The following is a 12,109-nucleotide window of genomic DNA, read 5'->3' on the forward strand; positions in this document are numbered from 1 at the left end:
CTCAGTGCCAAACCCTCCTGTGCTGGTCCTAACAGTGCAAGTGCCAGTCTTGCCCTGCCCTAGGGAAGGCTGCTGACCAGGCTGTCACTAGTCCCCTTGGGGTGTACTTGCATGAATATTTTTTTAACCAAACAGTAGCTTGGGAAGCTTCCTGCCCTCTGTCATACCCTGTGTGAACATTTTCAAAGCAGTGCTGCAGCTGATGTTAGCGAAATGGCTTTCATTTTTAAATTTTTCATGGAAAAAAGGGGTTTGTGTACGGGGAAGGGCAGGGTGCCAAACTGCAAGTCAGATCAGGGGAGTGAAACAACAGAGCTTAGATTGGTGCGCTTTAGATTAAACAAGCACAGCTGAATGAGCAGGGACAGTGCCAGGCCCCCGTGACTGGGGAGAAGCAAGCAAGGTTGTGTTGGCTTCTGCAGTAAAGCTGGTCTGTCATGCAACACCGTCAAAGGTCGGTGCTGCTGGCACAGGAACAAATGGCACCTTTCCTCCCTGATGGGCTGCAGACAGGGTGACTCTGGAGGCCCCTGCATGTCTGAGGACTGGCGGCACCTGGACTCTGACCGGTGCCGTGTCCTGGGGGGTCAGTTGTGCCGGAGGATGGGATGTCCTCAAGGGAAGCACCATGGCCTGGGGCTCACCAGGCATCTTCTCCCAGGTGGATGCGTTCACGGACTTCATTGCCCAGCACGTGGCACCAGGTAGGTATGAGTACTGGGAGGTTTTTTCCTCTCCTGTCTGTTCAGCGCTGTAGGCACCCAAATTGCCCTGCTATTGCTGCCTCCCTCCCCTCCACCCACAGCAGTTCTGCTTAATTTCCAGCTGCTGCATCAGCAGCAAGGTATATCATCTTTTAATTTGGAAAGGCAAAACCAAATCTCCAAACATGTAAGTTCCCCTTCAGAAACCCTGTTATAATAGCAGGTCTGACCCCTGCATCCTCTGAAGGAAAAGCAGATGGCTACTCACGCTGCCCTCTTTCTGGCTGAATGCAGCCCTTCCAGCTCGGCGAGGTGTCCCTTGAGCGCTGCATACCAGCCCTGCTCTAATAAAAGCCTGCTTTGAGTGCTTGCCAGCTCGAGATCTGAACTGCTGTTGTGCTCCTGAAACGGCATGCAGGATTGATTGGGGGTTATCTCCTCATCAAAGACAACTTTGAATGCGTAAGGGAAGAGGGGCACTGTATTCCGTGCCGCAGTTTTAGTGGCTTATCAGAAGTGCCTTTTATAGCTAGGCACAGGTCTAGTGACTCCCCGCCGGCCACTTGTATGTTTCTGCACAGATGATTACAGGGCTAATACAAGTTATTACAGAGACGGTGTTATTTCTGTCATAGCCATCAAAGTTGAGGTGCTGGTATTAACTGATACCCAACCTATTATGGCTTTGCTAGGGATCCTTAATGATTATGCTTTCAAAGGGGGACTGTCTGCAGCTAAGAAGGTGCCTCTTAATTGGGAACAGTAACTGCAAGGAGCAGAAGCCACGTGGCTACAAAGCGGGTGCGTTACCCTTTGCAAAGCAGAGCTATCGGGATTCACACAGACCAAATGCCCATAGAAGATGAAGGGAAGGCCAACATCAAAGCGGTGCTTCATTAAAAATGAGCTTGGAGTAGCCACGTCAGCTCTTAGCAGGCTGAATGAATGTGAGCCCACTGTGTCGGTGGGACAAATCCTGAAAGTTTGGAGATTTTTAAGTAGGACTTTGGGAAAGAAATCATGTGCTCTCATCTGAGGCTTCTCTCAGCTGCATGTCAAGCACTTTGTGTTTGAAACAACTGCAGTGCCGTAGCCTGTGCCTTTACTGATAGTGCCTATACTGCAGTACCCCATACAACCCTTTTTTCTCCCTAGCTGCTGTGCCAAGCCCTCTCCCTGTACCAGCAGAGTGCAGTTCCCAAGGCATCCCATTCTTTGGAGAAAGCAGCCGCATTCAGTACCCCCAGGCTTTGGAGGATAATTACCCTGATGACAGGTAACTGTAGTTTGGCTGTAGTAGCCAAACACTGAATTTTCCTTGGGCCACCCACCAAAGCGTTTCCCAGGGCTCAGGAGCCCTGACCACCGCTGACCTGGGCACCACTCTCGGCAGTGGCTGGGTGACCGCGGCTGTGTGTTCCCTGCAATGCCAATCCCCAGCTACGCTTGCTGGGCAGGATAATGCTGCAGGGGAAGGCAGGAAGACACAAAGTCTATTTGTAATACAGATTCTCTACGAGCCACGGTCACAAAATGGCTGTGGCTGGCTGGAGATCTGCTGTACCCTTTATCCTTTGGTCTGGCTGTATCGATGTCAGCTCACACAAAGAAGCTTTCAGCTCCTGCAGGAGGCAGGGGAATGAGATAGACTGGGCTGGCGGTGTGTCAGTCGCACAGCGCAAAGCTATCACCGCTGTAAGGAAGTGTCAGTCCCCACCTAGTGCTGAGCAAATTCACAGCAGTCCTCTGCTATTGGCAACTCTCTTCCCAGATGGCTTATGCCAAGGGGGAAGACAATAAAATTTACCAGGTGGAGCTGGTGACGTCAGTTGTCAGCTTCTGGTGTGTGCTTGCAGGAAAGCGGTCGCTGGAGACTCCCAGCCTGCGGTGGGGCTGACAAGGGCTGAGCTCAACCATGCAGATATATGCCTTTACTATTGCTTGCTTCTAGCCTGTGCACCTGGAATATAACAGTGCCAGAGGACAAAATCATCTTGATATACTTCACCAAATTAGACGTAGAGTACCAAGTTGGATGTGTATGTGACTATGTGTTCCTCTATTTGAATGGAAGAGAGCTGATCAGTAAGTCTGGGTGCCTCGGAGCAAGGGTTACTGGGTGTAATTTCTTGTCATTCATTGTCATGAAGAACAGCAAATCTATCTGGCTTTCGAGAAGCCTTTTGTATTTTGCACTATGAATCTAAAGAGCTAGAGGCAACACCTAAACGGAGCAGGGCAGGTGGGACTGAGGGACATGTTCGTGTTTGTGCTGGCATCTAGTGCAGTATGGTGGGCGTCTCAAAAATGTCTTTCAGCTGTACATAATTCTGTGCCCCCTCTGCCTTGTCACCAATAGACCTGTTTTACTCTTATGGACCCTGGGTATCAGAATAAACTGAGTGCTTAGCCTTGCTTAGCTGGTGCATGTCCAGATGAGTTTCCAATGTGTTAGCAGAGCCAGCAAGTGTCACGTGCATTGGAGACGCAGCTCAAAGGCTGGCTCTTCCTTGGTTCAAAATTGGTTATATGGTGCAACAAGCATGCAGATTACTGGGTAACTGTACAGATGAGACTAAAAGAAACATGGCCTCTTGTCCCTTTGTAAGGTGCACTCAATACTGAACCAATAGAGAATAAACATTTCCTGCAGATACTGGCTGCCTCTCCACTCTAACTTAGTACTAATGGCGATGTGTTGATAATAATGTTAATCCTTAGTGCATGCAATTAATCCTTTAGGAATATTTGGTTGTTCATATGGTTCTTTTGGATGAAGTCCCATGTCCTCAATTTTTCTCTACCACCTCTAAATATTTTATAGGTAATGAATGCCAAATAGTCTCTCCACTCAATGTAAGAAGAGCCCTCCCCGATGGCATCTAGCCTAACGAACCACTGCGAGATTTGCCTGAATAAATGTATGTTCAGCCCACCCTTACCACCAACTCCTTGTCTCCCTCAGGTAAATCCTGCGGGAATGTGTTCCCAGCCCCTCTGCTGGCACGGTCGCACCAGACCACCATTATATTTGTTTCTGATGGGAACGACACTGGCCGTGGCTTTGAGCTCACCTTCATGGCTGTCCATAAGGCCTCTGAAGCAGGTGGCATCACCTATGCTATAGAAACCCCTTTCCCCTCCTTCCTGACCCCCTTAAAATAACAACTATCCTTAGCGTGCCCGGGTTCCTTAAAAATCAAGTTGTTGATTTGGGTTTATTAAAAGTACCGTATAATCCCATCTGTTAAATTGTCTCCTTTCTCATCTGCGTATTGCAGGTTTGGGCTGTGCGAGTGTCGCAATGTTCATGGAAGAGGGGAAGATTGATACTGCTAATTACCCTGGCTTGTATCCCAGGAACACAAAGTGCCACTGGCTCATTGAGGCTCCAGCAGGGTATGTCGTAAAGGTAATAAAAGGAGAAACTGCATTTAAACCTCTGCATTAAGAACTGTTCAGGGGAGCTATTCAATAAAATCCTGCCAGAAACATCTGTGACACGCAAGACTGTAAATTGTAAGGTTTCCAGGTCACTGATTCTTTGCAGGGCATATTTTGTGAATTAGACGTCACCTCTGAACTCACGTATGGAGGGGCTGTGACTGTTGTAAGTGCTTGAAGTCTGTAGACACCAATCTCATCTCAAGACAGCTTTATCTTGAAGTCCAGCACAGATATTTAGGTTAAAGGGAAGGTAGAGATTATGTTGCAAGAAATGTCGTCAGCCTTTTCCTCAGGGCAGTGTCAAAACCCCCAAGCTACTCCTTAGCCCCATACCACGGTGTTTGTTTCTCATTGTGCATGGATTGTGTGACAATAGTTCCCACTCTGTTGTCCCACTCTAATAAAGAGAGAGTACCAACACCTCTCTTTATTTTTATTGCCTGTTGCTGCTTGTGTGCAGCAAGCATCCTGCCAAGCTCATCCCAGCCCATGATGAGTCACGTTGCCATCTTACATTGTTCAAAGCAGCAACATCTCTCCTCCCCTGCTGCGTTGGCTAAGGGGTGGAAAAACAGTGTTAAACCTAGGCATGCTCAAGGGTATGCAGACCTATTGCTTGGGTTGAGGTTGCTGCTGCTCTGTTGGTATGAGAACTTGCAGTCTGGATTAAAAACAAAACAAGCAAAGGAAAAATCACCTACTCTCCATGTTTGAAGGAAAAGCTCTTGGAAGGGCACTCCATATGGGACACTGACCCTTCAGAAGTACAAAGCATTGAGTGTTGCAGCAAAGATGACAGTTTAAATCCTTTACGGCAAAGCTTAGGCCAGCCTCATCCTCTGCAGACCTGCCTGTAGCCTTGCCCAGGGGGGAGCAGTCAGGCCAAGATTGCCAACAGACTGTTTTAATGCGAAATGTGACGCACTCACCAAGGGACGCCATGGTCAAATTCCTCTGAAATCTAGCTTTTCTCCAGCCCATGGTTAAGAAGGGTAAGTGTTTCAGTCTTGATGATTCCTTCTTGCTTGTCCTCTTTGCAGCTGGAGTTTGAAGACTTTGCTGTGGAACTTAGCCCAGGCTGCATTTATGATGCAGTTACTGTTTACGGTGATGAAGAAGAAAACCAGTTGGGTGAGCACTAATTGTTTCAGTCTTAAGTTAGAAATCCCTATGGAAACAGGTGTGTTCTATCACCAAAATACTCCCTCTTTGGTAACATGGTACTTGGTACTACTGAAAGGGCAATATAAGGGCTTCTGCAGTAGCCTTGAGGCTTGCCCATCTGTCTCGCCCATCATGATGTGGCCAAGTGCACCACTGGCACAGGAGATCCCACATCCTGGTCCAAGGCCGTGCTTTCTCATGGAGAGCCGGCTGGTGTTGTGGGGCTGGATATAGGGCCATGGCTCATGTTCTGCTGCAGAGCCAGCAGATCACACGAGTGTGTGCTGCTGGATCAGGCCTCCGCTCTGCATCTCTCTATCAAAGGAGAGAGCAAGAGCAACTTTGATCTAAGTGTTACTAAAGAAGACGAATGTTCAAAGTAAGGCAGAGCAAAAGAGTGGTTGTCGATGGGTGTCTAATTCCACTGAAATGGATATGAATTCTTTATGAATGGAACTAATTCTGTTGGAATTTCATTAATGAAAAATTGCTAACCTGAGGCATTGCTTTCCCACACTTTCAGAAGGAAATATTTTTTAATTCCTCACTTTAAATCTGCTTCAGTTTTATCAATATAAAAATCTTTAACTTTAGTGAAATAAATGTTCTTAACTTTCCTTTTTTCTGAACATCTAGATTTCCAGATGTTCCTCCTACTTGGATGAAATGAAAGCATGTTGTAACACCCCGTCTTTTTTAAAAAAACAGCTTCCAGGCACCACACTCACTTTAGCAGAGCTTGACATCTATTCTTAAGGTGAAAAGCAATCTGCTGCTCAGAAGTGAAGATATTTGAATTGAATTCTGGCTACCTCTTTACAGGCCTGTATGTCAACCAAAAGACAGAGTAGAGTGATGAGGGGCTGGTGCTCTTTTCTTTACACCAAATAAGCTGGGTAAGACGCTTGAACTGTCCTGGGCTCGCCATTGACAAGTGATCTTTGGCAAACTGCTTCTATTTTTTCCCCATCTATTTTGTGATGGTAATTTAGTTGCATGTGTTTACCAAATGCTGAGTAAGTATTAACGCTACAGTTCCCTCGAAAAGAAATCTGGTTTCAACTGAAAAGGAGTATTTAAGTGGGGGGAAGAAGGCTGATAAATTTGGATCTGGAATCTTTCAGGGGAGAGCTTTCAGCATCCCAGAACATTTCACTCGATGCTTTCCCGCACAGCTTTGCCATCGGAAATTCAGGCTCTTACAGGAAAGCTCCTCTGGAATAAAGTGCAAGCTTCCTATCCAGCTGCAATTATGGGACTTCCAGATGCTTGAGTGCTCTCAATAGCAAGAAAACTGAGTGCTCTCAATGCAAGAAAAGTCTAGCAGCTGCTCTCTAGGTCTTCAACACATACATGTAAACCATTCAAGAGAGATTTTGCTTGCACCCCTCAACAGTGGGAAATACAGTTCTCAAGTGTGGGGGTTTTTGTGCAATGAAGGGCATTCACACTGTCTGTTGAAGATTACTTGTAACTCCACTAAGAGAAAATTAGGATTACTTTTGTGTACCTGTAGCTTAACTGTAGTAGATTAATTCTGGCTGCTATTGCTTACTGTCGTCACTGATTAACATTGCTTTGCAGGTGCCTCTTCTGCAAAAGTTCTGGTTTTAATCAGAAAGTCACCAAGACTCTAGAGCTTTGGGTTTTTTTAGAAAAAAAACAGATTAGCTAAAGCCACGAATGCTTACAGGATGACATTTCTCATCTTAGAAATACAGCTTCTTGTTCATTCCCACAGCTAATCTCTGTGAATTCTCAACTCCCAAACCAGTGCTAAGTCCAGGGAATACCATGCAGGTACATTTGAAAGTGATGGGGAGAACAGCTTCAGAGGGTTCAGAGCCCGGCTCACTTTTTTGTTCATTCAGGTTAGTAGAGAGATGCTTGCTGTGCCTAACAATGTCTGCATCATCTGCAGCTATTCTTAGACACCTGATCTTATTTTTTAGGCTAATCCTGCTGCATTCTGTCAAGGTAACTTTAAAACAGAAAAGCTACTTGTGGCAGAGCTCCCTTCCCTGAATAAGCAAGATGAATCAAGTTTTGTTTTTTTTTTTTCCTCACTAACTTCCGTTACCTGAAACAAGCAGCCGTGTTAATTCTGTCAGTCTGATATTCCCCTTGAAAATCTCGTAGAGGAGAGTCTTGATCCTGGGGGCTAGTCTGCTGTTGTTGCTTTCTACTTTCATGAATGTGTGCCAGCTGCTGCTTAAGGGGATAAATAACTTTTCCCTTGCGGAGTGGGGACTTTTTTTGAGGGGACAAGCCAGAGCTATTGACCCAAGTCGGAGCTAACTCTTATTTCCTCTCTTGCAGAGGAGGCAGGAAGAGAAGATTCAGGATTAACTACTGCACTGATGTTGCCTCTGAAGGATGTCCCCTTAGGTAAAGAAATTACGTTCTGCTCAGTTGATCTGGTCTGAGGAGCTTTCCTCTAACATATAAGAGGATTATGCAGCGAGGCAGATGCTTTCTGACCCCAGGTCCCCTTGTGTGCACTTCTTGCATGGATGAAAACTGATAGGCAGGTGCCCCATCTCTCATTCTCCATATGTGTGGTACATCCTCTCCATTCTGGTTGCGTGCACTTCCTATTGGGAGCGGGGACACAGGGTAGAGGATGGGAGAGACCTGCTTTCAGTGCCTGAGCCTCGTTTGCTCTCTGAAGTGCTCTCTTGTAGACACCTGTGGCCTTCCCCCAGTTACTCCCCAGTGGCTGTTCAAGTGTGTTAGTGGGGCTAAGGAGGCCTGTCCTCGCTGTTGGCCATGGCCCTGAGGCTCCTTGGAGACTACCAGTGCGATGGGGCTGTCATCAGCCCTACGTTGCTGCTGACAGCCACCCACTGTGTGCAGCTGTGAGTGTGACCAGCACGTCCCTGGGCCACCTCTGCTCCTCTCCCCATGCTGTGCACTCCCCCGGCTCCTCCAGACACAAACAGCTGGAGAGCTATAAATTATATTCACACCTCCATGTCCTCTATGAAAGCTTCCTTCTGCCCTTCCTCCATGATCACTGATTTTTAGAGATGGCAACAGTTTGTTCTTGCTTGTAGGAGATCCATTAAAGTTAATTGGACTATCTGCTATCAGAGCTGTAGCAAAACCAGAACTGATGCAACACATTTGTCGTGGTGAGAAGCTCTTGCTCAGCAGTCCTGGGAATAAGTGACTAATTAGAGAAGAGCCAGAAGGGATGTATGACTGCTGAATAAGGAAGCTGTATGGCTGACTGTAAGTAGCTCCAATATGTTTGCTTTCATTATGCAGATCCAATAAACCCTTGCACTGGACTGTGACAGTAGGAGACCATGATAGAGCCCTGAGAGAGTCAACAGAACAGGTAAAAAGCAAGCAATACTATTAAAAATGTTGATTTTGGTGTATTTGCCCCTACAATATTTCTCAAACCAGATCTATATGCACAGGTGAACCGGTGTTGACAGCAAGGCAAAATGGCTGATATGTAGCACAGGTTGAGGAATGAGAAAGGAAATCCAGTAACTCTGGTCTTATTCAGCTAACTTGCAGTTTATACAAGTATGTTTTAAATCTGGTTCTTATTACTCACAGTAAAGAGTCTTAAAATCTAAGAGATGACTGAGTGTCCTCAGCATCTTACTCTCTTGGTGCTGAGCAATATATCTGTCTATAAAAAGCTTGCTGACTTTTTCTTCCTAATGGGGAGGAGGAAGAAATACATGTGGAAAAGAAGCACAAGTGACTCGCACTAGTCTTCTGCAAAACCTTAGTGGCTTGTGTTTGCACAATGAAGCAGCCAGCCTTCACTCCAGGCTCAGGAGGTCTACATAATCCGTCCCAGCAATCCTCTCAGCTGAAAAACAGATAAGTGGGGGATTTGTCTTCGAAGTCCTCACACCTTGCTTGTTTCTTTTCGTTACTTATTTTGAGCTTGGTCATTGCTTGTGGGATTTTTGCCCTCTTCCTTTACAAGTATGCTTTCAGGATGCACTTAGAGGGCAGCTTGTTCCTTCTCTGCCCTGACCCCTCTGCCCTGCTCGCAGGTGAGACAGCTGAAAACCATCGCGGTGCATCCCCACTCCGACATGCTGAGCTATGACTCCGACATTGCTGTGGTGCAGCTAGATGTCCCTCTGGAGTACAATGCTGCTGAGGCCAGTGCGTCTGCCCAACAGCACAGAGACTTTATCTTCGTCTTCTCTCTGCACTGTGTCTGGATGGGGGATCATCGAAGAAGGTGGCTCTTCTAATTTTGCATGTTTGCCTATTATGAGCAGAACATACATTTCAATCTCATATTTTATTCTTCTGCCCAGACCTAACCTCGAATTCATTTCCCAAGCAGCTGGGAGCCGAGCTAGGCAGTTGCAGCAGACACGAGTGCCTGTACTTGAGAATGAGATCTGTGAGAGAAATTACTCCTTCAGACACCCTGGAGGGATCACAGCCGGGATGCTTTGTGCTGGCTTTGTTTCTGTGGGAGACCAGGACTCCTGTCAGGTGAGGTAGAACTAAAGGTGAGCACTCTTGAAGGTGTCTGCATATGGATGTTGGTAGACTGTCTCGGGGAAGGGACTGAGGAGGACAGAGGGGAGAACAGCATATAGCAAATGATAGTTAAAAGCTCCAACAACCTGCTGTCCCTAGAGTGGACAGTACTTATAAGAACAATAGACGCAGCTGATCTGTATGGGAGATATATGCAATGTGCAGTGTTGCTTGGAAGTGGGACCGCAGAGTTTAGTAGCCTTTCTCTGGACTGTAATTTTCATGACACCTGTGGAGGAGAGGATGTTCTTCTCTTGCACTTCCCGAGTCCCATCTCTTATCCCAGTGAAACACTTCCCACGGTAGCTTGCTTGGAAACCCTTTCATAGCACTCTTTTGTCAAGATAAACTATGAAGACTTCTATTGGTTTTATAAAACTCTTGTATTCAGAGCACTGTTCAAGAACCAGCTAATCTCCTTGAAATCATGAGGCAAGCAGGTAAGAACAACTGCGTAAATAAAAGGCAACGTAATTCTGACTGAGGCACTGTCAAGCTAAAATGTGGGTTCTGTTCAATACCGCAATCTTATGGCGGACTAATAAGTTATGTGTAACACTAAAGAGCACTACTCAATCATATTTTGTCTGCAGCCTGTGCTCAGTCTTCACTCTACGCTGATAAGCAAGCCTTTAAATCAGTCTCTTCATTCCAGGCTAGGGCTGAGTTGCCCCAGCAGCTGCATGCCCTGTTCTTGCACGGAGGCTTTTTCTTGGGCAAATCTGATCTGTGACAGCTCTCTTCTTAGCTGCAGCAGTGCAGAGGCCAAAAGAGATAACTGCGAGTTCTCTCTCTTTTGGTTCCTAGGGTGGTTCTGGTGGCCCTCTGGTTTGCAACAAGGAAAATGAACCATTTACTCTTTATGGCATTGTCAGCTGGGGTGTTGGCTGCGCCAGCCCAAAGAAACCAGGGGTCTATTCAAGGGCGAGGATTTTCCTGGACTGGATAAGACTGCAGATGAAAGGTGAGTTTTCTTTGTCTAAATGAGATAAGTCCTGAATACAACCCCTTTTGTATAAAATATCAGAAGTGCATTGATGTTTTGCCTGGCAGACTTTTTGAGGCAACTTAAGAGGAAGGAAAAAAAAAATCTGGGTGATTTCCTGTAGAAAGTCTCCACTTCCTCCTCTTCTTCATGCCTTCCCCCTAAACAAAGCTTACTGGAAATTAGGATGGGAGTTTCAGAAGCGTAAGACATATTTAACAATTCTGGCTCTCAAATTGAATATAATCTTTGGACAGATATTTTTCTCAGTAAAAAGCAGCTGCTTGCAAAAATGCCTACCAGCCCCACACTTTGATGGGTAGAATAGTTTGGAACAATGCTGTAAACTGAACTTGTGTGTGTGTATCTAGATATAATTAGCATCACCTTCAGAAGTCTGCAGGATAAATTTCACCAGAGAAAGTGCTAGAGAAAGAGTAGCATATGCTAATGAAAAAGGACTGATTGCATGAAAGTGGTATTTTACAAAAGGAAGAGGCCCCTGTTCTTAAAGTGGGGGCTCTCTCATGCAGAGAAATGAGGGGAGCAAACCCCATTGAGGTGCTCCATGTGAACCCAGCATTGTCGTACTCCCTCCCTGCACCAGCTCGCTCTCTTCTTTCCCAGAAGCTTCTTTCCTGCTGAGGCTCCTCAGGTCGAGGTGAATTTGGCTTTATAGTTTCATTGGCAAATGGAGAAATCCACCACTTCAGCTTGTTTAATCTGATGGTATTTGAGAGATTTCAAAGAGCCACCAGATAGCTTCAAGTCTTTTTTCCACGTTAAATAAACTGATTTGTCATTCTAAGGAAGTGTTTCACTTTGGCTCAAAGTAGTTGCACTGGGAAACTGCTGATGCAAAACCTTTGTCTTTCAGAGCTTTATCCCTCCTCCTTCCCTGCATGTGCGCTTGTACAGCCAAGTATGTAATTCTCCATTTAGTGAATAGCTGTGATTGTCCCACAGCATTTCTTAAGAAAGAGGAAACACCTAATCCCGGACAGAGTTTTCATGTTTCTGCCCATCCTATATTTTATTCTATTGCTGCCAGCAGAAAATGGAGGACTTTGGCTAACAGGCTTTTTTTTTTTTTTCCTGTATCCTGAGTAAAGTGTGCTGCAGTTATGAGCAGGAAATTAAAGTATATATTAAAGAAAAGAGCACGTTGTGGATAATGCTCCACTCTCAGGTCAGATGAGCACTTGGACTCTCCTGCTTTGTGCTGCAGCTGCCAGTCTTTCTCCCTTATGGCATCGTTCATAGTCCCACACTGACCTAA

The 12,109-nt window shown here is 46.0% G+C and overlaps 1 protein-coding gene across 1 annotated transcript in view; it reads left to right on the forward strand.

The window, feature by feature from the left end:
- Positions 1 to 12,109, forward strand: part of OVCH1 (ovochymase 1) — a 31,367-nt gene that overhangs the window by 10,914 nt on the left and 8,344 nt on the right. Inside the window, 14 exon segments of the mRNA XM_072874175.1 lie at positions 662 to 704; positions 1,860 to 1,980; positions 2,656 to 2,789; positions 3,670 to 3,810; positions 3,986 to 4,116; positions 5,192 to 5,282; positions 7,635 to 7,735; positions 7,960 to 8,086; positions 8,089 to 8,173; positions 8,586 to 8,658; positions 9,341 to 9,441; positions 9,443 to 9,534; positions 9,643 to 9,797; positions 10,653 to 10,809. Of these exon segments, the coding sequence (XP_072730276.1) occupies positions 662 to 704; positions 1,860 to 1,980; positions 2,656 to 2,789; positions 3,670 to 3,810; positions 3,986 to 4,116; positions 5,192 to 5,282; positions 7,635 to 7,735; positions 7,960 to 8,086; positions 8,089 to 8,173; positions 8,586 to 8,658; positions 9,341 to 9,441; positions 9,443 to 9,534; positions 9,643 to 9,797; positions 10,653 to 10,809 (1,552 nt within the window).

Source organism: Ciconia boyciana, chromosome 1, assembly GCF_034638445.1.
Source record: "Ciconia boyciana chromosome 1, ASM3463844v1, whole genome shotgun sequence".
NCBI classification, from domain to species: domain Eukaryota; kingdom Metazoa; phylum Chordata; class Aves; order Ciconiiformes; family Ciconiidae; genus Ciconia; species Ciconia boyciana.